Source organism: Phyllostomus discolor, chromosome 2 (genome assembly GCF_004126475.2).
Source record: "Phyllostomus discolor isolate MPI-MPIP mPhyDis1 chromosome 2, mPhyDis1.pri.v3, whole genome shotgun sequence".
Lineage (NCBI taxonomy): Eukaryota > Metazoa > Chordata > Mammalia > Chiroptera > Phyllostomidae > Phyllostomus > Phyllostomus discolor.
The window spans coordinates 212324467-212349298 of record NC_040904.2 but is presented as its reverse complement, the minus strand read 5'-3'; the positions used below and the strand labels follow the sequence as shown (position 1 = coordinate 212349298).

At 55.8% G+C, this 24832-nt stretch overlaps 1 protein-coding gene across 5 annotated transcripts; it reads right to left on the bottom strand.

The window, feature by feature from the left end:
- Positions 1-313: 313 nt before the first annotated feature.
- TEF (TEF transcription factor, PAR bZIP family member) lies at positions 314-23731 on the bottom strand. Of its 5 annotated transcripts, none has more exons than XM_028532307.2 (4): positions 23407-23731; positions 9537-9854; positions 4848-5068; positions 314-3730 (listed from the first exon to the last, which is right to left on the bottom strand). In XM_028532307.2, the coding sequence occupies exons 1-4, from the start codon at positions 23507-23509 to the stop codon at positions 3515-3517; spliced, it is 858 nt and encodes a 285-aa protein (XP_028388108.1). In that variant the 5' UTR covers positions 23510-23731; the 3' UTR covers positions 314-3514. The 5 variants fall into 5 exon arrangements, with proteins under 5 accessions (XP_028388108.1, XP_028388107.1, XP_028388106.1 ...); XM_028532306.2 differs by having other exon boundaries at positions 9537-9869; positions 23407-23619; XM_028532305.2 differs by lacking the exon at positions 23407-23731 and adding an exon at positions 13956-14241.
- Between the last annotated feature and the right edge of the window lie 1101 nt (positions 23732-24832).

The following is a 24832-nucleotide window of genomic DNA, read 5'->3' as shown; positions in this document are numbered from 1 at the left end:
AGGGCTCCCCAGTGTTGGGAGCACTGCCCGGGAGCAGTTTCCGTCTTCCCACTGCGCTTCCGTGTGCTCACACTGCCCGCGGCCTGGCAGCGTCTCTCCCCGGTGAGCAGTGGGGAGAGCAGGCAGGAGTAACTTCCAGCTGGCAGAGGGGGAAACGGAGGCACCGAGTGGTTCGGTTGCTTGGCCGAGGGTGCCCAGTGAGTGACACCAGGATAACCCTCAGGCTCCCCGGCCAACACGGACACAGAGGAAACGGGGGATCAGATGGTGGGGGGGGGGGGGGCGAAGAGGACAGAAAAGACAGCCCCACAACTCTCGTCTCAAAATATTTAATTTCGTTTTGAAAAGGTTACATTCCCAGCTTCCCTCCCTGTCACATCACTCCGGCCCACCAGCAGTGACACACTCGCACGCACACACGCACATAAGGCCAATGGGCTCCAGTCCGCTTCCGCCCTCGCCAGCTGGGAAGAAGGAATTTTCTCCTTGCCTCCTTTCCCCACAAAGGCGGGAAAGGGGGGCTCACTGGAATGCCGGCTCCCAGGGGAAGACAGGGAGCCCCACACACTCTATCACATCACATGCACTTAGAAAAATAAAACCAAGTGGTGTTCTGGCGTCCCCAACACCCTAAGATAGCAATATCCACCTGGAAATCCTCTTTACCATTTTCTAGAAAAATTTATTGCACTTAATTAACAGATGCTAAAGGAGCTCTGGGGTGAGGCTCTGCCACGAAAACCAGGGCTCCCAGGGCCCTGGGTGGTGAGCTGCCCAGCACTAAGGGGCCCTCCTTAGCTGGCTCCCACGCCTGCCACCCCGCTGCAGGCCGGAGGGCTGCAGGAGCTGCCCACCCAGGGCCACAGCAGGGCAATGTCACTAGGTGCCTTCTCCAACCTCAGCCCCAGACAGGCAACCCCCTTCCTTTGGCCAAGGGTGAGAGTTACCCAGGCCCTCCGCAAGGCTGCTGGCCATTGTGAATGCTCTAAGTACCTATCAACAGCTAGATATACATTTACTATATGTATAATCTTGCAACATTCTAGCTCATTCACAATTTGTCTGTTCAGAGGCTGTAGCGAGGCTGCCATGAAACTGAAGACAGGGCCCTTAGGAAGGGATGGCGCCTCCCAGCCCATCAGGAACCCGTATAAAGCCACTAATGCTGGCTTCTCTGGTCTCCAGTGCCTTTTAGGAGATGTCGAAGATTTGAGCAGAGGAGCCTCAGTCTTTGGCTGCCAGCCCCGAGATGAGACGGAGGGGGCCAGGAAAGGAGGCACACTTCCCTGAGCACTCTTTTTCCCCAACATGGCCACCCCCGTGGACATTTCCTTCCTGTCCCTGCTGGGCCCTGGACTCAAAGGGGCTTTTCTAAAAGAGGCCAGAAGCCACACTCTTTCCACGTAAGCACTTTGGGAAGGAACCAGACACCCACTGCCTGGGGGAAGGAAGGGGCGGGCACTGAACAGGCAGAAGGTGCAGAGGGTGGGACAAAAGAGGGAGACTTCAGGCCATCGTCCCACCCACGGGGGTCAGAACATGGATGCCACCCGGAAATTAAGTCTCCATCCTTTAAAAAAAAAATAAAACAAGACCCACAAGCCATACACTTCTGGCCAAAGAAAACGAAGAGCTTTTCAGCTGGAGGCTCTTCTACCAATAACAAAATGAGGACTGCCCTCTTGGTGGGCAGCCAGACCAGAGGGAGAGTGCCCGGGCGGGCGGGCTGCCCGGGGCAGGACACTGACATGCCGGATGCAACTGCCCTGTTGTGGCTACAATAGAGTGAAAAGTGTGAACATGGGTTTTATAGAACCACAAAGTAAAAGTCAGGGGCCTGGAGGGAGGCGGTGACCTCCCTTGGCCTCAGGCACCCTTGTCGAGTCCCCTGGAGAGGCGGGGAGGGCCGTGGCATTCTTCTGGGGTGCGGTCCGCGGTCAGTGGATGGCTTCCCCAGGTCTTATTACGTTATAAAAGTCTCTGGGGGTCAGAGTCGGGTCTTGGAGCTACCACTTTAAATAAAGCCAGTGGTAAGCATGACAAAGCGTGCCCGTCACCTCCGACCCCTCTTAACCACAGGCTGCCTGGCCCTGAGCCAATAAATACACCCATCTTCAGATGCCCCAGCTGGCCACAATGGGCAGAGGGCTCCACGGATTTCTTCGATGACTCTCCCAGGCAGAGCAAAAGGACAAGTCCGGGTGGACACAAGAAAAAGCAGCTGTGAGGTAGTGAGGCCACAGCTGCAAGGACCCCTCCACGTACCACAGCCGGGTTCGGGTGGGGGGCCCAAGTCTCTGGGGACCAGGCTGAGGGGACTCTCACACGTGTATGTCCAGAGAACCTGCTACTCCACGAGTTGTGCTGCGACCCTGGTGACCCCTGGCCGGGTGTCCTGCCCGCAGGTCCCCTCTTGGCAGCTTGCACAGGGGAGGGACCCTGAAGCAAGGACCGGGAAGCCCTCTTCTGCTTTCCTCTGGCCCCTGGCCCGGCCCACATCGGACAGCAGAGCAAGATGACACGGAGACACCCCCCGGCTCCCTGTCCGCAGCGGCGGCCGGTTTCCTGACCACCGTGCAGAAGGCGCCGCCTGCCTCCAGGAAGGCAAGCTTCCTAAACAAGGGGGTTTTCCTTTTAAATTCAAGGTCTGAGACTGGTCACTGGGTGGAAAGCAAGTCTAGTGGGGCAAGTGAGATTCAGGCGGCCTCCACAAGTGACCTGGAGAAGAGGCGGTGTCAGGGCAGCTCTCTGCACCGTGACCGGGCTCAGAGACGGGCCGGCCTGGGGACCTCCCCTTCACGACAGACAAAACGCAGACACAGCGACTGCCGGCGCCTCCTCCCTGGCTTCCGGGCCCCAGAGTCACGAGAGTAAAGGGGTGTGGGAGCTGTGAATGGTGGGGCGCACTTTCGCTGCAGGCCCCAGACCCCGACCCCACCCAGGCCGGCAGAGCTCCACGCAGGTGGCCTGGCGCCCACGCAGACACAACGGAGGAGCCGGGTGCCTCCCTGCCTCCGAGGGAGATGGAAACGGACGCTTCTCTCAGACTTCCTGGGTCGGGTGAGGTGGCCCCCCCGACACGGCCTGCCCGGAAACACGCCCTGCTACCTGAGAAGACGTAAGGGCGCCAACGATGGACTCGCTCTGCGGAGACGGGCCTCCACGGCCCGGGGTGGAGACTGAGGGGGACGAGGGCGCCTGAGCGCCCTGGGGGAGGAGGTCTGTGCTCCGGAGGTCCCCTCCCAGTTCAGCTGGGACATCCAGGAGCAGAAACTAAGGCGATGCACCCGTCTACGTCGATTCTCACGTCCCCGCCAGTGAGCAGGCTGGCTCCCGGGGAAGTCGCCACGTGCGCCAGCTGTGGGATAATGAAGCTTGAACATGACAGCTCCTGGAGCAGGTGCGTCGCCATTTGCCCGTGACGAGTCATAAGTCCCCGCACGCGTGTGGGATTTCAGGGAGCCCCCAGGCAGAGGGCCGAGATGCAGGCAGCGCAGCCAGGGCGGGGCACGGGTTACAAGGGCCCGTACTTGGTCTCGTACTTGGACACGATGGTCTTGCACTTGCCCACCTCCTTGCGCAGCTCGGCCACCTCCGTCCGCAGAGCCATGTTCTCCTTCTCCAGGAAGGCTGCCCGGATGGTGATCTGGTTCTCCTTCAGGCGCCGGGCGTCCCGGGACCGTTTGGCTGCCACGTTGTTCTTTTTGCGTCTCGTCCAGTACTTTTCATCCTGCGGGGAAGTGTCCTCTGTTGGTCTCTCCTCTTTCCCAACAAGGAAACCCAACCTTTCCCCTCCTCCCAGCACTCCACACCCCAGACTCCTTTTGCCACTTACGCGGTGCGGAAGGAATGAGAGCTGGGACACAGGGAAGGAGGTGCGTGTGCCAAGGACAGCAGGGGGCCCTGTCCTCTCCCCAGGACGAGAAACAAAGCCCTTTGTAGGAGCGGTGGAGTGAGGGGGACTCCATGTACTGGGAGCCTGCTCTGTGATGCCCCGACATAAAGAAAGCACTGTCACGTTGGTTGTGGCTAAGATCCAGTCCCCTGAGTTCAAATCTTGCCTCAGCCCCTTACTAGCAGAGGAACTGGGCAACTTCCTTAACTTCTCAATGTCTCAGGTCCCTCACCTTTACAACAAAGGGCAGCAGTAACTGCCTCAACAAGTTGTTTGAGGAGTAAATGGATTGATATGTACAGGTGCTTATTACAGTAAGGACCGCATAAAAGTTTACCATTTTCATCGCCATTATTATGAAAGCCTCAGGAACCTCCTGATAGGCAGGTACAGGTATTCCCATTTTACAAACAAGGAACTCAAGGCCCAGCTAGCTCTAGGTGGCAAAGTGAGGCCCGGACAGAGCTCTGCCAGACTCCAAAGCTTGTATGAAAAGCCCCTCCTGTGAGTTTTCCACAGATGAGGATGGAAAAACTGCAAGATGCTCCTCTCCCTCCCCATCCCAACTCCTCTAAAACCATCAGCTTGGAAGCCGTTTGCAACATAAAACTATCTTCTGCCCTTCAAAGCGAGGACTGTTCAGCTCAGTTCCTGTGACCTAGTGAGCGCTTGCCCAACGGCTGGGCTCAAGCCAGGGAAGCAAGAACATCAACACAGCCACCGGCCAATAAGGAAACAGAAACTGCAGGGAGTCACGCGGGGCCAAACACCACCCGAGTCCCCTTCTTCCTCCCAGCTGGTGCAGGACACGGGCCTACGCTCTGAACTCACGCCTTCCTAAACCGTGCCCGCAAAGAGGGAGGGCCCTCCAGACAAAACCAAACGTGAAGCAGCACAGCCCTGCGGCTCTCGGACCAGGGCTGCCCCGCCACTTACACGGACACAAGATTACCTTCTGCTCATCGGGGACAAAGACCTTCTTGGCCTTTTTGATCATGGGCTGGGGCTTCAGGTCCTCCTCCGCAAACTTGTGCTTCCGAGGGTTGAAGAGCTCCCCGCCTGGCACACTGGAGAGGACCAGGTCTGCAGGGTCGGGATTGAAGTTCACGTCTACCTCCACACAGTTGGGGTCGATGGGACTGGGTGTTTCCCTCTCTTTTTCAAGGGAGGATTCTGAAACACACAGAGGCAGGTGGTCCCAAGCAGCCCACCGAACGGCAGACTCCTGCCATACACTCAGATACCTGCCTGAGTCTCGGCGCCGCACGGCCGGCCGCTGCCGCCTGCAGGGAAGAAAAGCACACGGCACGGCACCAACCCCCACGCCAGACTGGCGTGTGTGGTTCAGACCAACAACACACACACAGAAAGAATCCTTCCCTTTAGGAACAAAATGCTGAAAAGGAAACAGAGGCCCTTGAAAAAGACAAGGCTTTCTCACTGTTTTTCCCCCCAAGAAGTATTAAGCAGAACATTAAATCATTATCCTCCTTAAACTTCCTGTGATTTCAAGCTCTCAAGTAATGAGAAACAGCTGAATCTCTGTGTGAACTGGAATGGGTTAGGGACACAGTTTGAATAATGAAATGGCATCCACTTTTGAGTCCTTAGAGACATACCAGTCACGGTGCTCATTTAGTCTTACAGCTACTCTGAAAGCAAGACGAGTGTTAGGTTTATTTTACAGATGGGGAAACGAAGGCTCAGAGAAGGGACACGGTTCTCCCAGGGTCACACAGAAGGTGAATGACTGAACTAAAATTTAAGTCTCAGTATGACTAACTCTAAGTCCTTTTTCTTCTCTGCCCTACTTGGCTGCCACTTTATAGTGAATGTCGGATGACAGGGACTTTCGGAATTCAAAGGTTGTTAGAGATAAGTTATTTTAAAAGCCTACGCCTCTGGCCTACTCATTCAATGCTACTGATAAGAGTACACAAAATATGTAATTACTCAGTCAATAGCTGCTTATAGAACACCTACTACATGCCAGCTACTGTCCTGGTAAAGGCAAAGCAGTGAACAAAACAAGTACAAGTCTTGCCTTTGTGGGATGTTACCCCGGTGGGAAGGCCGCCACTACACAAGCTCCATTTCAGGTATCTACAGAAGCATCGGATGGCCTGCGAACACCTGGGAGAAGACATTTCGGGAGCCGTGACCGCCGAGGGCACTGCTGTGTGCACAGCCGAGCTCTGGCACGGTCCAGGATCAGCCCCGGGGGCAGACAGGGCTGGGGTGAATGAACGAGAGGGAAGCGGGATAAAACAGGTGAAGAGCAGGCGACAACCTTGTCCCACAGGGCATGTGACCATGTAAGAACTGTGCAGAGTGGGGGAAGCCCTGGCTGGCTAGCTCAGTTGGTTAGAGTACTGTCCCAATACAGGGAGGTTGCAGGTTCAGTCTCTGATCAGGGTTTATACAAGAATCAACCAATGAATGCATAGATAAGTGGAACAACAAATTGATGTTTCTCTCCCTTCCTTCTTCTCTCCCTCTAAAGTCAATGAGTGAAAATTAAAAAAGGAATTATGGCAGGGAAGGGAGTGCTACTGGCATCCAGTGGGCAGAAGCCAAGGACGCTGCTAGACATCTTATAATATGGAGCACAGTCCCTTCTCCAACCCAAACAACGAACTTATCTAGTCCAAATGTCAACAGTATCACCGATCCTGACTTTTACCCTGATACGAGAAAAACCACTGGAGGGTCTGAGCATGATGAGAGTACGACATGATGAGAGTTAACTTTCCACTGGATAATGCACATAAACTCATTGTATCCTATTAGAGGGAATCAATTACCAAGAGGGCTGAGCGTCAGAGAATGAATAACCAGGGACCAGTGTGGTCGCTGAGGAATCCTGGGGCCGCCACGCTCTACACCTACAGAACAGAGAGTCAAGGCACCAAAGGCTGACGACTGGAGCTCCCACGCCCCGCTGCTCGGGGTGTCGACAGCTACGGCCCTGTCTTACATGGGTAGTATCTATAAAAGCTGAATATATGGTCCTGGCCAGGTAGCTCAGTTGGTTGGAGTGTCATCCCATACACCAAAAAGGGTGCGGGTTTGATTCCCAGTCAGGGCACATACCTGGGTTGTGGATTCAATCCTCAGTTGAGACATGCGGGAGGCAACCAATCTGTCTGTCTGTCTGTCTCTCTCTCTCTCAAACACACACACACACACACACACACACCAGTAAAAATATCCTTGGATAAGGATTAAAAAGATGCAGAATGTACGCATGTCCGATGACCCAGCCATTCTACTCCGAGGTAAATAATCAACCGGAAAGTACATGTGTGTTTACCAAATGATGTGCACGGAAATGTTCATGGCATTGCTGTACATAACCCCAAACTAGAAGCACCTCAAATGCCCATCGTCTATAGAGCAGATATGTACTATGGTCCGACAGCGGAACACTATTCAGTGATGGAAACGGACAAGCTACGCTACAGGCAACAACATGGATGATTCTCATATACAAAGTGGAGGAAAGAAGCGAGACACAAAAGAACGCATACTACTTATGTCTTTCCTACAGAAGAAACTGAACAATTAGGAGGGAAAATTCTACCTTCATCTCTACCATGTGTACAATTCTTCAATGCAGCTCTTTCTTTATCTGTATTGTGGTTTTTCTGTTACAGGAGTATTCCTTGAGCATGTTCTGTAAATCTATGCTGTTAGTGTAAAGAGATTCTGACGTCCACATAACCTGTGTGTACTATAAAGCTAGCTAGAGAGAGCTATAAATGTGAGTATAATCAACACAGTAGTTAAAAAAGAGAACATAATATACAATTCCATTTACAGAATGTTCAATTACAAGCAAAAGGAATCTCTGACAATGGAAGTCAAGATAGTGGTCACCTCTGGGGACTAATGACTGAATGGGGTCGCAAGGCACTTTGGGGACACCAATAATGCTGCATCTCCTGACATGGGTGAGAGTCACACAGGTGAACACACTTTGTGAACATTCATTGCATGGTATGCTTATGATATGGCACTGCTGTGTGCCATACTAAATAAGAAGGTTCTTAAAAGCACAGTCAAAGGCAAATGTCATCCAGGTGACTTGAGGTAGAAGACAGCTTGTTTCCCACTCTGCCCTGCCCGCACAGAAACCAGCCTTCTAGGACAACCCAACCAGCACAAAAATGAGCTGCCTCTGAACAAGAGTGTGGCTGCAATCAGCTGGAGCCCCCAGAGCTAACCCACTTACGGGGAAACGACCTAGGGCAGAGGGGCGCGATAAGGGGCACGACAGGGACCCGGTCAGAAAAACCCAGCACGCGCTGGACTCTACGGGACAAATGGTTCCACTTCTTCAACAAATGAATGGCAAAGAGAAAAAAAGAGTGGACCCCATCGATTACAAGAGATTTAAGGGATTCGAGAGACACAACTGAATGAAATGTGTGTGTCTTGTTTGGGTCCTGGTTCAACGAACTGTCCAATACCAGCATTTATGAGATAACTTTTTGGAAATTTGAATGCTTAAGAATCTATTGCTAAGTTCGGATGTAAAATTGCTATTTTTGTTATTTTTAAAAGAACTCATAGTTTACATACGTACTAAAATATTTATGGATGAAATAGAATATCTAGGATTTGATGGAAAATAATCAGGTGAGGGGGACGGGAGAGATTACAGAAAATGAGATTGGTTAAGAATTATGGAAGCTGAGTGATGGTTGCATGGGGGTTCATTATAGTAGTTTATCTTCTGTATTCAAAAATTTGTCCACAATGAAAAGTAACATAAAAAAAACAGAGCAAGGGAATCCTCTGGGTGTGGGTGCCCGGGGGCCCTCCAGGAGCCCTCACCATCAGCCTGTGCGCCTCTGCCGGAGCCTGTACGCAGCTTTGCAGAGACCCCCAAAACAGGGACCACGCCTCCTCTGCAGGGCTCGTGTCCAAGGGCATGAAAACTACCCGAGTGACCGACCGACGGACCACCCAACCCCAGGGGTAAAACAGAACAAAGGCAAGAGGATGGAGGAGGAATCCCACAGGCGCCCTCTTTGTGCCGGTGCCTAAGCAGGACCTGGCTATGGTGTCAGACAGCCTGGGCTCCGGTGCTGCCCCACCACCAGCTAGCTGTGTGACCGTGGGCAGGTTACTCAACTTCTGTTTCCTCACCTCTAGCACACAGATAAAACTATCAATCTCATAAGGTTCTTGTGTGAGGATTACATGTTAATGCCCGGCACAGAGTAAGTGCTAAATAAATGTTGGCTGGCATCATCATCATCATCATCATCTCCTGAGCTTCCCAATAACCCGTGGCAAAGCGCATGCGGGGGGAGGAGCCACGCTGAGAAAACGCAGCCTGGGATTTCTGTCCTGGGAAGCCGTAAACGGGAAGACCTCGCTCCACGGTCCTGACCGGCGGCCGCACGCCCACCTACACGAAGGCGCCAACACTACTGACATGACTGCTGTTTCTGTCCTCAGCCTCGGGGGCTACGCCGAAGGGCGAGAGCAGAGGGTTCCTCCACACTGCAGGCCCCCCGGGACCTCCCCTGAGAGAGGGGCTCACTGGGTGTGTGCACATTACGAAGCCTTCGGCGGGAAGTGGACTTCCTTAGAGGGGACAGGAGGCCCTGCCCTAAGGCCCGCCACCAACCTGTGCTGGACACGGTTTCGGAGGGCTGAAAGACGGCGGTGGAAGAGGACGGTGGGGACGCTGTGGAAGAGCTGGCCGACTCCTTCCCTTCCAGCTCGGCCACAGGCAGCAGTAGGTTCTGGGCCAGGTGAGTGGGGCTGGCGGGGATGCCATTCTCCAGCAGGAACTCGTCCAGGTCCATGTACTCCAGGTGGAAAGACTCGCCATCATATGGGATGGTTTTGTCCCAGATGGGCGGCATGAGGGAGGCGGAAACGGCCATGGTACTGGCTGCCGAGGCCTCGTCTTCCTCCAGCTTTTCCTTCCCCTTTTCCTTATCTGCAGACACAAAATCTATGATGAGACACCACATGAGAGGGTAGTTCAATCCTAGGAGGGGAGCACTGAGCTTCACGGCGCTAGCCCATCTCTCCGAGTCCTGATCTATCCCATGCATTTCGAGAGCTCACTGTATTCTCCATTTATAACCCAGTGCTCGACCTAGGCCCACTGGTCTCCTTTAGAGACGGCAGCACATCCTCATCCATTGCTTGGGCTTCCCAGAATGCTCGCCACAAGCTTTAATGTGGTTAATTCAGAATGGGCTATGGAATTAGCGTCTGGAGAAGAGAGGCTACAGGGAAGAAATCGAATTCCTGAGCTTTCCTGACTCTCTTTTCCCTGAGACAGGAAAGGGGTGATTCCTCAGGTCAAGGACTTCTGTGTTCTCCTGTCTGGTCCCCGCCAGCTATGCTTCTCCATAGCAACCTAGCCCAAGGCCTCATCCCAGTTCTGCCACCCAGCTGCTGCCATGTGCGACCTCAGCCATGTTATCCAACCTCTCCCAGGCCCGGTGTCATCCACTGTAAAGGAGAATAAAGCCTCCTCTTTGGTGCAGACTAAAGCTAACATCTGAAAGTGTCTTATAGAGTTCTGGGCAAATGGCAGGCACTCATTACTACCATGAGCTCACGGAACGCAGGGACTGTGTCTGATTCATGGCTACATCTCAGGGCTGGCAGAGGGGCAGCTGACCGTGGGCCAGGGGAAAATGTGTACACTGAATGAAGAGCGCTAGGTTGGCACACAGACTTCCTTTAAGTTCATTAGATACAGAGGGTATGGAGCTGTCTTTTCAGGACCTTTCTCAGAGCAGTAATTTCAAGGGAAGTCTATCCCTGAGTAAGCGGAGGGGACTGAAAGGCAGGTTTTCAGGGAGGAAGGAAAGGGTGGAGATGAAGAAGAAATCTTGCTCCCATCCAAAGCAAAACTGATTAGCAGGGACTAGGTCTCCCCTCACTGTCTCAGTCTAAAAGTCAGATGCGTGGATACCGAAGAAAGGGCAGATGAGGAAAGACAGACGAGAGAGACATGCGACAAAGTTGAAGGAAATCAAAGTGACAGGGAGGCTAATCGGGGAAGTAGGAGATAAAATCATGACAAGTTCATAATGGGTTTTCAAAATGAGGGAGGCAACTTGAACTCTGGATTCTGAAGTGGAAAAGAGAAATCAAATATGATTATGTTGGAAATAAACCAGTCATGCATGGATTCCCACACCACAGCCAGCCAAAAAGAAGCCCGCTGGTCCAATAAAAATGGGTTAAGAAGGTGGAGGTTTTAACAAACAGAATTTGGTCATGGCTTCTAATACGAATTAGCCTGAACTCTTGCATCTGCCTTCTGTACCAGGCTTTGATTGAAGTAAGAAAGCAAGCCAAATGGGAAGTAAGAAAGCCAAGTTTTTGGTGGGCTGCATGGGCCAGATGGGCTCACTCTTCTCCTCCCCCCAGATTTTTAAATTTTTATTTATTGATTTTATAGAGAGAAAGTAGAAGGGGGAGAGAGTGAGAAACACCAATTTGTTGTTCCACTTATTTATGCATTCATTGGTTGATTCCTATATGTGCCCTGACCGGGTGTCGAACCCACAACCTCGGCATATCAGGATAACACTCTAACCAACTGAGAACACTACCAGGGGCCTCCTCCCCTAGATCTTGACTCCATATCCTGTTCAGGGTCCACGTTGGGTGAGGTCATGGGGATCAAAGGAGAGAGGAGAAGAAAGAAGACATAAAAACAGCCACACTGAAGGCCAAGTAAAAATGTTTCAGATTTTGCTTGACCTAAGCAGTTAAGGGTATTTTTTAAGAGAGGGGATGGGAAGGAGAGAGGGAGAGAAACATTAATGTATGGTTGCCTTTCATGCGTCCCCCTACTGGGGACCTGGCCTGCAACCCCGGCATGTGCCCTAGACTGGGAATCGAATTGGCAGCCTTTTGGTCCGGAGGCTGGCACTCAATCCACTGAGCCACACCAGCCTGGGCCAACTAAGAATATTTTTAATCAATGTTTTTATAAGATGGAATTTTATTTGTAAGAGATAACAAAGAATTAGGCCCATCACTCAGGTCTCAGGGATTAGCATTTGGGGTTCAGATGGTAGAGCACCAGACCGAGAGTTACAAGGCCTCACGATGTGACCTTGAGGAGGCATCCTCCCTTCTCTGAGCCCCAACTTTCTTCATCTGTGAAGTGGGGCTAACACCCTCTACAGCCCTGCTGTGGAAGACCAAATAAAACAAGATTCGTCAGAGTGCTTTGTGAGAACTCTGCTAACGTAAAGGACAATTATTGTTATGGATAGCTTTTATCGGGCAATCTTGAACAAGAGCCTGACAGATGTGTACACATGTCCCAGCAGCTTGTCTCAGCCCCAGATCTGGAACAAAGCATCGTCTTGAAAACAAACAAAAGGTTCTGAGCGCAGGAGGTCCTGAAGCAAGAGGAGAAAGCCTGGCTTCACCTGGTATACTGAAGCTATATATAATCCAACCATGACAAGCCATAGGGATGGAAGCCTCAAACACACCCAGGATGGCATTTTTAGAAAGAAAATTAATTCCCCAAGACAGGTAATTCACAGAAAGCCTATTCCATCGCAAACCCCTGCACTACACTGATGGTTCTTGGAAATTCAAAGGTCTCAGACTGAAAGCATACCTCTGCGCACGGAAAACCACAATAGGTGGCACTCTACTGCTCTCTGAACTTCATGTTGCCAGGCCAAAAAAAAAAAAAAAACAAGGCCAAACCTGCTTTCCACATGGGCCCTTGGGACCTTTGTGGCCTAGGAAACAAGATGAAGGCCAGCTCTGCCACGGTGGCCCTCAAAGTCTAGGGTTGGCCCCCCAAAACCAGGCGAAGGGCCTCAGTGGCACTGTCCTGATCTTCACCCCCCTACCTGCCCTGCCCCACTCTCCATCTGTTCTGACCCGTCCCCCCCAGCTCAGCAGCCACCCCGAGACACACTTCCAAAGAATCTCCAGCGTGCACCTAGTAGTGAGGGTGAAGACAAGGTCCCCCTCCCGGGAGGAGGCAAGGCCAAAAGCAGAGACAATCTGCCATGTAAATCAGCGCTTCTCAAACTTTAGTGGACTAAGGAATCACGGAGGTGGGGTGCTGCTTACAATGCAGACTCCTGTCCCACGAGCTGCAGATTCGATAGGCGAAGGGTGGGGCCCGGGAACCAGCGTTCCAAACAAGCATCCCAAGTGATTCGGGTGACGCTGTCCCGGGAGAAGGCTCCCTGGAGCGTCATGGAAGTGGCTGTACGACCCCCTTCGGCCTGCTCAATAAGCCCTACACCTCGCGCGCGCTCGGGCGGCCCCAGGGAACCCCTCACCGCGACCCCACCCCAGCCTCTCCCTTCAAACCCTTCCGCGCCAACGACCCTCTGGCCCAGCCTCGCTCAACTCGCCCCTGACCTTCCCCCAACCTTCTTGCCTCACCAACCAGGCCCTCCGTCATCCCGGGTCTCGTCCCGCTTCCGCGGGACCACTTCACCCAGACCTCCGACCTCCCCAGCCCCGCCCTCAGGAGGCCACGCCCCTGCAAACCCCGCCCCCGGCGCGCGCGGACCCCCGCTCCTCACCGAGGCGCGCCTCCCGCGGGGGGTTCTCCATCAGCTTCTTCAGAACCAGTGGGAAAGACCCCGGCAGACCCCTCTCCCCAGCTGCGCGCCCAGGCCCCGGGCCTGGCCCCGCCTGCGGCTCCACAGGCGGCTTCCTTCCACCGCCTGTGTCGGACATCGCGCCCCCCCACCCCCCCTCCCGCTCTGCTCTGGCGCCTCGCCTGCCCCACCCGCCCCCCCAAGAAGGGCCGGAGCGGTGCGACCCGCCGCAGCTGCCGACACTGGTAGCTACTGCGCAAGCGCCCAACAGCTCCTCCGCCTCCCTCCATCCCTACCCCGCCTGCGGACTTGCTACGTTATATTAATTATTCATGAGGTCAGGCCAGCTTTCCCAGACTGCGGCCTTGGATTGGGCAGGAGCAGCCTTCCGGACCGGGATTGGTTAGGCTGCAGTGATAAGTGAGACACGTGCACGGCCAGGTGAGGAGCAACGCCGCAGGCCCCGCCCCATCCACCCGAGTCACCTGATTGGTGCCTGCCGGAGTCTGTGTCATAGGCCCTCTTCTGCGGTAGCTCCTTCCCTGCTACCAGAGATCTCACCTTCGCCTTCTTCTTCATAACCCCCGCTCTCATCCCAGACCACCGCGACCGCTCTCCTTTCCGTCTCATCCCAATCTCTCCACCTTCGGGCCAGGCCACTGAAGGGAGGTGCGCAGGGAGCCGCCGGGAGAGCCTATCAGAGAGCGCGTTCGGGATGCAGGGCCCACCCTCCGCAGGTCACATGGAGCCCCAGCCGAGTCTATTCGCACGGGGAGGGGGGGGAGAAGAGGAGGAAAGCGAGGAACGGCCAATAGAGGGCAGGGGCGGGGCCCGGGTCGGTGCACGAGGCTCAGCACGTGCGGGCTTGCGGCGCGGCGGGGCGGGGAGGAAGGGAGGGGGGGACGGGGGCGGGCGTTTTTGTCCGCGGGACTCTGCCCTGGGTTGTGGTCCCAGGACACTGAGTCGAACCTGCACCCCCATCCCCAGAGGTTGCCCGAGGGCAGGGCGGCGGACGGCGACCTGCTCTTCCCGTAGGGATGGCCCGAACAGGGGCAGGCCTGGCCGCCGCCGAAGCGGGTGTCGGGTTCCTCCCCGATCCCGGGCTTCTGGGGCGGGCGCCGCGGCCAGGTACACACTAGCGTGGAGAGCAGCGCTCTTGAGGCCCGGGCGGGGCGGCGTGGGGTGGACATCAAGGGCCCAGCCCCGAGCTAGGGCTGGGGTACACGCTTTCTGTCCTCCCGCCGACTAGCTGTGACCTTGGGGACGTCCAGTTGCCTCACTTGAGCCTATCTCCCCGTTTATAAAATTAAGGGATTGGACTAGATAATCTCTCAAGTCCTAAACAGCTCTAAATTCGGTTCTTCTCTAGGACCTCGCCCTCCTTTTCCTGGGGACAAACCCGCCCCCAGAAAACCGAACTCCTTTACGCAGGGCACCGATTACACGTTTTGTTGGGAGGACCACCTCCTCTCTTAAAACAGGAACACTTCTGGGAGTTCCGTGGGACACGCAAAAACGTCAAGCGTGAGGGGTGCACCAAGGGGGAGACTCGATAGGAAGCTGCCCCTAAACAGCGCCCAGAAATCCGTCCCTCTTCATAGATCAGATTCTGCTCTGCTTTGAACCCAGCCATACAAGACTCTGCCTGCCCGAACTCCCAGAGGGCAGGGACTTCGGTTTGTTTGTCCTGCGTCCTGCCGAACGCTGGGGAGTTGGAAATGGCAGGGCGCAGCCGGGGGTTCACCAGGCAGGGGCGTGACAGCGACACCCAGCTAGCTGAGAGTTGTCAGGCTGAGGCCATTGGAATTTTGCCGGGAGCTGAGAAGGCACAAGAAATTGGGTTCCTAGCCCTGGCTGGCATAGCTCAGTGGGTTGAGCATGGGCTGCGAACCAAAGTGTTGCAGGTTCGATTCCCAGTGAGGGCGCGTGCCTGGGTTGCAGGCCATGACCCCCAGCAACTGCACATTGATGTTTCTCTCTCTCTCTATCTCCCTCCCTTCTCTCTCTAAAAATAAATAAATAAAATATTTAAAAAAGAAAGAAAGAAATTGGGTTCCTGCCCAGGCCTGGAAAGGTAGTGGGGCGGGGCACGGTGATGGCATCCGACTCCAAAACTCAAGTTTACTGCCACATGCATTGAACTTCAGTCCCTTTCTGACTTGATCCCTCTAGCCAGTTGCTTTCCCTCTCCAGGGCTCCTTTCCTTGTATGTCAAATGGGGACCTGTGTCAAGGGTCTACCTTGTGGGTTTTCTGGAGGCCAAGGCACATAAATGCACAATTGCAAACCTGCCAAAAGTGGTAGTTTCCATAACTTTCTAAAACTAAAAAAATAAAAAATAAAACTAATGTGTATATGCCCTGGCTAGTGTAGCTCAGTGGATTGAGCACAGGCCTGAGAACCAAAGGATCACGGTTCAATTCCTGGTCAGGGCACTTGCTTGGGTTGCAGGACAGTTCCCACCAGGGGATGCACGAGAGGCAACCATGCATTGATATTTCTCTCCCTCTCTCCTTCCCTTCCCCTCTAAAGATAAATTAATAAAATCTTAAAAACAAAACAACAACTAATGTGTATAAAACCACTGGCTGGTGTATCCATTATCCTGGAGGCTGGTACTGTGCCCATGTCACTCCCAAGTTAGTGGAAATATGAGATTGTGTACACAGAATCTGTTGTATTGCAGCCCTGGCTGGTGTAGCTCAGTGGATTGAGCGTGGGCTGCAAAGCAAAGGGTCGCCGGTTTGATTCCCAGTCAGGGCACGTGTCTGGGTTGCGGGCCAGGTCCCTAGTGGGGGCCAAGTGAGAGGCAACCACACATGTTTCCCTCCCTCCCTCTCTCTCTCTCAAAAAATAAATAAATAAAATCTTAAAAAAGAGAAACTATTAACATAAATAAATACATTTTTTAAAAATCTGTTGTGTTGCAGAGTTGTTAGTGGGAATTCTGTATATGGATGGCTAAGATATCTTTAGGTGAAACTGACCTAGAGGTTTTTAGAAACAAATTTTAAAAAGACTTAGCAAGGGAGATTAATTAAAACAGTATATGAAGCTTTTTATAAAAAAAAAAGGCTAGTTTGGCAGTGCAGAGACTGACTGGACTAGAGTCACATGCGTATTTTCATGGCTAATATGACGTTGTTGAAGGGAAAAAATCTCCAAGTATTAGAGAAGGATTTATGATAACAGTGGAAGTTTATCGTATTTGTTTACGACGAAGGCGGGATATGGTAAGAGGGAGTAAATATTTCTAAAGCTACAGTTACCCGGAGAGAAAATGCTTACTCCACTCATCACCCAGCCCGGAGCGAGTAACGTGCCGGGCAAGTGACGACGGTGAGGAGCGAGGCGAGCAGGTCCGGGCTTCAAAAAGTTAGTTTGGATTTGCTTCTCTGTTGGTGACGCTGCCCAGAGCGGGTTTTCCCCCTGGGTCACCCCGGGGCAAACCGTGCGTCCCAAACGCCGCAGCGACACTGCAGACGTGTTCTCTCTCGTGCCTACTTGCACGCTGGGAGGTGAGCTACGGCGCCGGCTGGCAGCCCCGACAGCACCATCGGGAGGCGGGAGCCACGAGGGTCTAGTCTTCATCCTCCAGCCGACCTGGGAGGAGGCGTTGCTGCCGTGCTCTGCCGCCGGCTCCTGTCAGTGCAGTGGGAATAGCAGTGCGGCCTTGCCCTTGTCTTAGTGGAGAAATAAACGTTGTGAGGAGTGATTGGCTCGTTTCCACAGCGTGTGTGAGCCCTACAGAGAAATAAACTCCGTAGCAAGAACATGCTGTTATGTGGCTGAGGCTCTAAAGGTATGAAGTGGTGCCTTGGTGTCCTTTAGTGACAGGGTTTCAAGGCGGCCACTTCTTGAGGAAAGTGTGGTCGTGGGGACAGCTCTGTGGGCTGGGGAGGCAGGCCTGGGGAGAATCCCCCCTCAGACGCTGACCAGCCATGTGGCCTGGGCAAGTGACTGCTCCTGCCTAAGCTTTCGCTATTTTTCTCTCGGAAACAGAGAGGGCTGGGCTCACCCCACACAGTGGGCAGGAGGATTATGTGTGAGAAGCAGTGTCACGTGCCCGCCCGGAACGGTGTGGCGTGGTGTGGCCTCTACCCCCCACCCCCCCCCGCTTCCGCTCCGGTTGTGTTGGGTCTGGAGTGGAATTATTCGGGGTGTAGGGGCAAGGCTGTGTAGCTGCAGGGGGTGGAGGGGCTCTGGAGCCTACGCTGGAACCTTCTCCAGAGCTGGGCTGGCTTTGAACTCTTTTCTGTGCCAGAAACCTGCCTGGAACCAGTCCAAGTTCAAAACTTAATTCAAGTGAGCATATGCAGAACAGGTGCCTTTAAACCATTATCTACCAGTTCGGAGTATTATTATTTAAACTTGAAGTTTAGAAGAGCTAAAACCCCAGCCTGGGGAGCCCTTGGCCAGATACCCCATAATGATCTTTGGCCACACACGCAGTGTCCAGTAGGACAGGACCATCCCATTTTCCCACTTACTGAGACGTGTGCGGCGAGGCCGGCGTGCATAAGACCGGGGTGAGGCTAGGCTCCCTGGAGCTCTAACAGAGCCCAGTCATCTGTGCGCTTTGCCAATACCAGTTGCAGGAGAGTATGCAAAGCTTTGTTTAGGGTAGTAACTCAGTAAGTATTTGCTGGCTCATTTGTTGTTGGTGCTGGTAGGAGGGTTAACAACACCTTTCAGAGCCAAGTCATACACGTTTGGAACGTGCTAACGTTAAATAGCTGTCACCGTGTTTCACACCCAAACCTAGAACAACAAACATGGCAGGTGCCCTGGCACTAGCCGGACCAACCGCTGCCTGCCTTCGGGCCCACATGCCTGTGGGCTGGGCTGTGTACCTTGGTCTCAGTGCATTCTAGAGTACAAGTGGTGGGTGGAGGCTCTTCGCTACCTCCCGTGCATCTCTTCAGATTTCTCCAGAGTACCGGTTTCCTGTTCCACTTGCGTTTTGCCTACTCCCGGGATCCCAACTGATTAGAGAGCTGCCCCAAGAGGGCCATTTCCAGAGAGAAGCCCTCAACTCCAGTCTCTGCCACCTCAACAGCCACTGCCTGGTGGCCAGGGATCCCCCTGTGCAAGTCCTGCTAGTGGTGCAGTGGTAGGGTGTGGGCTCTGGAGCCGAACCATTTGGGTCTGATTCCTGCTTCAAGTACTTCCTAGCTGTGTGGCTTCAGGCGAGTTACTTAACCTCTCTGTGCCTGAGTGTCAGAAATAAAAGAGCCCATTCAGGCACACAGCTGAGAGCAACACTTGGTGCATAGCAAGTGCTCAATTGAAATGAACTCTTACTGTAATTCCATCTTGAACTGTTCTGGGACTGCCTCATTCCTCCTCACCTGCCACCTAATGAGGACAGTGTCATCTCCCAACCCGTGCAGCAGGGAGAGGACAGAGTCACTCCCTTCAGGGCCCTGTGGGCTCTCCCTGGTCCATGTCTCTCCAACCTCACCTCTTCCTTCTCTCCCCTTGCTCACCTTCTGCAGCCACAGTGGCCTTTTACTGCTCAGGCACGTGAGTCTGTCCTGCCCTAGGGAAGGCCTTTGCAGGTGCTCTTCCCTCAGCCTGAAAGTTCTGGGTGAAGGTGCGGACCTTCCCTGGTCCAAGTCTCTCCGACCTCACCTCTTCCTCACCCTCCAGGCCTCAAGTTTTGAATGTCAGCCCCTCAGAGAGGTTGGCCCTGCCTCCCAATTGCTGATTGTCTGTCTTTTCCCGTGGAGTGCAGACGCCAGGCCATGCACGCAAGTGTCATTCACTCCAAGCCACCAGGGGAGTGTAGCAAATGTTCAGTGAGCAAGTGACGAGCAAGCAAAGGATGACTGAGGAGGTCCTGCCCTGGGTCCGGGTTTCGGAGACCCTGGAGTCCTGGGGGCAGGGTCGGGCCTGGAAGCAGGCAGAGCCGGGCAGGAACCCCTGACAACTCTGAGCCTCATCTGTAGCACGGATAATCCCACTGCCCCTGCAAAGCCATCTCACAGGCAGTGCTGCCAGAGCCCTCGGCACAGCCCCCAGCTCAAAGTCAGAACAGCGGCCTCCCGACTCAGGATGCATTCCTTCAGCGGCCCGGCCTTGGCTCGGGGCCTGTCACGGTGCAGAGCCCTCTGCAAGGGGCACTCCCGCACACTGCCATCAGTTTCCGGCACCTGGTGAGAACGAACTTCTCACGTGTCTCTGGCTGGTGACAGGGGACAGGTAGAGGCGGCGGCCGAGCCCTAAGGTGGAGCAAGGAGAGAGGCTGGCCCATGTGGTGGCCCCGAGGGTAGCCAGCCCTCCTCATTTAGAAGGTGGCGGTGAGGGGCCGCGGCTCCCGGCGCACAGAAGGCCGCCTCCCTCCACCTCTCCTCCCGGGAAGGACACTCCAAGAGAGGACACCCCAGGCTGGGCGTGGAGGGACCCCATGGACCTTCCTGAGGCTAACCTCAGGACAGCACGGGCTGTGCCGAGTGCACCCTCTGGGGCCAGTTAGTTCACTGCCCCGAGAGAAGGCTACCCCGGCCCCGCACACGCGCCACTGCCTCTGCCCCAGAAAGTCCCCTTGACACCCGGCCTGTTGGCATTCAGCGCTTCCCCGGCCAGACGCGCGGGGCTGTCCGGCCTGGCGCGGGGCTGATGGCCCCCGAGAGCTCAGCACACACTTCCGAGGAGACACACAAACTCGCAACCAACGTTCCGTTGCTTCAGGGAACACCCACAGGAGGGAGGCAGAAGGAGGGGACGCGGGTCAGACTGCGCGTGTGGCGCTGGCGGAAGGAGCGTCACGCCGGGCCCAGCCGCTCTGCGCCTTCGCGGAGAGCACGGCACTTCGCAGTCTGCGCATGCGCTCACGTGGGACAGCGCCTTCGGTCCCCGCAACAAGCCCGTGAGGCAGGTGCCCTTTTTCTCGCTTTTTACAGATCAGTGATGGAGAGCGAGAGCTATACCAAGGATACCCTACCGGGTGCCCCACTGATGAGTCTAGTTCGGAGCTTTCTGAGGGTGGGACCTGACCTGGCCAGCTCAAAGGGAAGGCCACGTGCAAACTTTGTGTTTCATGTTATAGGCTGCTTGGAGCGACCAAAGCTCTCGGAAAGGTGGGGGGGCCGGCCTCCAAGCACAGCCAAGCCCCTGTGGGGTGAGGGCAGGAAGGGGTATCAAGAAGAGGGTTAGAGAAGAGACCCAGAAGCTAGAGAAGAAAGGAGCCGAGAGTGAGCAGTCTGAAACAGAATCGTCTCTTGGGAGACGGTCCTGGGGAGAAAGGGCGGCCCTGGGGAGAAAGGACGGGAGTGGAAACAGGACGAGTGGTCCCTGGGGACCGGGGCTCAGAGACGGAGGGGAAGTCGAGTCAGACGTGGGTTTCTCTGCCTCCCAGGGAAGCTGGCCAAACTGGCAGCCCAGAGCGAGGGGCTGCCGGGTGGCTGTCATCACCCGAAGCCCTGGGAGGCTGCAGCCTGGTCAGCTCTGCTAGACCACACCCGCTCAACTAGGGACCAGCAAGAGGTGGGGGTCTCTCTGTGCAGGCTGGGCTGGGAGGCAAGCGGGAGAGGGAGACACCCCAAGGTCAAGATGCGCAGGGAGCATCTTTGAACTGGACAATGGAATGAGAGGCCGCAGGGAGCACGATCTCGCGAGAGCACACCTGGAGTTTCTCACACTCCACACGCTTTCCTCTGACACTCCCTCACGCTGGACCCAGGAGATGCTCTGCACGTGACCTAGATGTGTGCGGAAGCAGCCGGGGGGCTGGAGAGAATGGGGAGTTTGCAGGCAGGTCTCAGTCCCCAGTGAGACACCTGTTCTCATTATGCCAGAGCCAAGGGCAAGAAAGAGACCCTGAGGGCAACTGTTTCCGGGGCAGGGGGCACCTCCGCTGTCTTCCTCCCACCGGGGTCCCTGCCGGAGTGGGGAACCCAGGGAGAGGAGCTCCTCCAAGAACTTAGGGTACTTGCTGCACAACTGCCAGGAATTCTAGTTCTGTGGGGGGGGGGGGGGGTGTACTCTCTCTGCACCGAGATACATGCTTTTCAGGCAGATACTTTTATTTGTGAAAGACTGGGAGAGTCTGGGAGCTTTGGAGGCAGGGCTGCAGGCTGGGGCAGTGCTGTGAGTGAGGTCTTGGTGGGTGCTCTGGCCTGTCGATGTGTCTACCCATGGGCGTCTGTCAGCCCCACGGGGCCGCAAGCTTCTGACCCTCAGTGAGCTACCGTGTGGAGAGGTGATGGGAGGCAGCCCGAGATGCTGGTGCACAGCCCCTGACCAGCCCAGCCGTACAGACCAACTGGTCCTCGGCCAGAGCTCGCCAACTCTTGGCAAAGCCCGGTCCAGGACCTTCGGCCAGTCCTCTCGGCACTGGGCCCCGACTGCGTCCATTCGTTGTGAGTGATGGGGATTTTCCGGCTGTCACAAGGCCCTGTGGACCAGCTAGGAACCAGCGACCAGCAGCTGCTGCCACACTTCAAGGGCCTTGTTATCCTCATGGGCGGAGGAGCGGCGGCGCCCTGAGTTGCCCCTGAGAACCCTTCCCTGCCCGGCGGGGAGCTGTCCCTGCAAGCTGCCAGCAGCCCGGCCGCTCCCTGTGCGTGCACTGGGCCATCCTGCACACCCTACCTTCCCCGGGTGCCTGGGCCAAGAAGGGAGCCCCCTACCTCTAGCTGCCGGAAGGACTTCGGCTTCACCTACCCACACGGCTGTTCAGAGATGGCAAGAAAAAGTCAGCTGTGACTCCTCCGCCAGGCTGAGCTGAGGGGGTCCCGAGGAGATGGGCTTCTCCTGGTGAGCAGCTGGGGTCCTGAGTGCGAGGAGGGCACAGGAGCTCCCGTGATGCCCGCCTCCGGGGCAGCCCGGCTGCCCCGGCAGGAACCTCAGGGTGCGGCCTGAGACCCTGGGACCCACCTCTCCTTCCCAGTAGGGTCTCCATGGAGCAGAGCCCGCCGCCCCTCTTTCCCTGAGCCCGGTGCCCCACGGGGTGACAGGAGAGAGGGCACGGGCTGTGGTGTCTGTCCTCAGGCCCCAGAGTTTGGGAGCGAGCTGAGAGTACTGGGGGACAAAGTCCTGTGGAGACAACCAGGGCTACCCAGCGATGAGAGACATCAGTCACCAGCACAGTGGGATGAGGGAGAGGCCTGAGAAAGGCGCCCTGAGGGGACGCACTGGGCATCTGAGGCAGACCCAGGCAACAGAGGACAGCAGGGCTCCTTTAAGACACCTGGGGAGTTGGAGCAGTGAGCACCTGGGTGTGAGTCCCTGACATCTTAGAACAGAGGAGATGGGGAGAACCCTGAGCAGGGGGGCCCCCCAAAGCTAGCCACGGCCTTGGGTTGCTCAGGCAGGAGCTGGGAGACACCTGGTGCTGGCGGCTGGCTCTGCCCCTCGGTCCACGCCCTCCTCTCCAGGCTCCCTCGCCCCGTGTTTGCCCGTGGTATCCTAGGAACCCGGGCTTCGAGCCTGTGCTCCTGTTACATAACAGCTTCCCTCCCTTCCATGGGTGCAGCCCTCCAGCAGGCAGGAGCTGAAGCAGGCACACGGAAGAAAGCATGTTCTCCAGACGGGAGGCTGCCCAAACCCACAGTCTCTGCCTGTGCTCTGCCACCGTGCAGAGGGAGGGGACTGAATAAGCCATCTGCGTCCAGGACATTCTCTCAGCGGGGCCCTCTGGTCCTGCTCTTGTTCCACGTGAGCACGGCACCTGTCAGTGGTGTGGCCACACACTGGCCGTGGCTCCCCCAAGCCAGCAGGCTGAGGGGGCAGTCCCAGAGTTGCAGTGGCACTCCCCACCTCGTCTCTCTCTGCACCCCAGCCCTTCCTCCCACTCAGGAAGGGACCAAGGACAGACCCCTGCTGGGGACCCCCTCTAGCTGAGACATGCCTGTCCTGCCACTGTGCCTGTGGCTGCCCCCAAACCCTTGGGCACCTGGGCGGCCAGCCAATGCAGGCCACCTCCGTTCCTACCTGTCCTCTTCTCTGGCCAAGGCAGAGAGTGCTCCAGCAGGGATTTGAGAACCTCAGGCATGTCCATGGCAGGGGCCACTCCGATCCGGTCGCAGCTCGACATGGCCTGGCAGGAGGAGCTTGCTCTGGGAGTTTAGAAGCAGCTGGAGAGGCAGGAGCTGGCCCGGGAGCCACAGGCTCTGGAGGCGGGCGGGGCGGGAGCCGGAGGCAGCCAATGGGCAGCACGGACCCCGGCCCGCCCGTCCACCCCCAGCTCGGCCACCTGCCAGCTCAGGCTGCAGCCAGGCCTTCCCTTCCCCGCCGCCTGGCAGGGCAGGCCTGGCCCTGTGCCAGCTGCAACACGTGGAGCCACTGCACCAATCATCTGACGGAAAGCCTGTGCTGTTATCTAACTTTGCAAAGGGAAGTTCTCCCCCAGGCTGGGAGCAGTGACCGGGGCCTGCCAGGTGAGAACAGGGAGCCGGTTCCATGCCCACAACGAGTGTGCGCCGCACCGTCAGGCACACTCGACCGAGGAGCCCTGGCGCAGTGGAGAGCAGGGCCTGCGGTGGGAAGCAGCTGGGGCGGGGACTCGAGACCCTGGCCCTGCGGGCAGCTCAGCACAAAGGATAAGCTCTGTGCTCGCACATACAGGCACGTGAAGGCACCTCACAGTCACCTGCGGGCTCATGAACCTCCAGGGGCTGTGCGTGTGTTTCCGTGCTGGTGCACATGTGCCTTGCAAGGTGCACGGGTGTGCATGGGGCATGCATAACTGGGGCTTTCTACCATCTGCAGAGCCTGAAGTCTGCTCTCTCTCTCTCTTTTTAAAGGTTTTATTTATTTACTTTTAGAGAGGGGAAGGGAGGAAGCAAGAGAGGGAGAGAAACATCAATGTGTGGTTGCCTCTCACTCGCCCCCCACTGGGGACCTGGCCTGTAACCCAGGCATGCACCTCAACTGGGAATCGAACCAGTGACTCCCCGGGTTCACAGGCCTGTGCTCAATACACTGAGACACACCAGCCAGGGCTAAGTCTGTTCTCTTAAAAGAAGTGACAAAACCTGCAGCCCGGGGTCCCTCTGGTCTTCCGGGAGGGAAGCAGTGGCGGGCGCCAGCAGGCAGGTGCTGGGAGGCCAGGCGGAGCAGACACTACTGAAAGGGGCCAGCTCTGCGACCTGCCTCAGGCTTGTCTTGGGTGACATCCTGCTTCCCAGGCCACCCTAGGGACCTCGGTGAATACTGGCCTCTGTGGTTCCCTGGCCACCCGAAAGTGTGGCCGAAGCCAAAGTTCTGTGTGTCACCCTCCACTGAAGACCAGCATCAGACTCGGCCAGCGGGTCGTCAGCTCTCCATCATGCCGTGCACTGATGCGGGATCTCGGACCAGCTGGGCAGCTCTTCCGGGTCTCGGGCCCGAAACTACTGAGTACTGTGACCCGAACTGC

Excerpts from the sequence above, each read along its gene's own strand:
- TEF (XM_028532303.2), bottom strand. The coding sequence starts at position 13,609 with ATGTCCGACACAGGCGGTGGAAGGAAGCCGCCTGTGGAGCCGCAGGCG. Across the intron at positions 5,069-9,536 it reads CGAAACCGTGTCCAGCACAG|AATCCTCCCTTGAAAAAGAG; the intron begins GTTGGTGGCGGG and ends TGTGTGTTTCAG. Across the intron at positions 3,731-4,847 it reads TTGTCCCCGATGAGCAGAAG|GATGAAAAGTACTGGACGAG; the intron begins GTAATCTTGTGT and ends ACTTCCCCGCAG.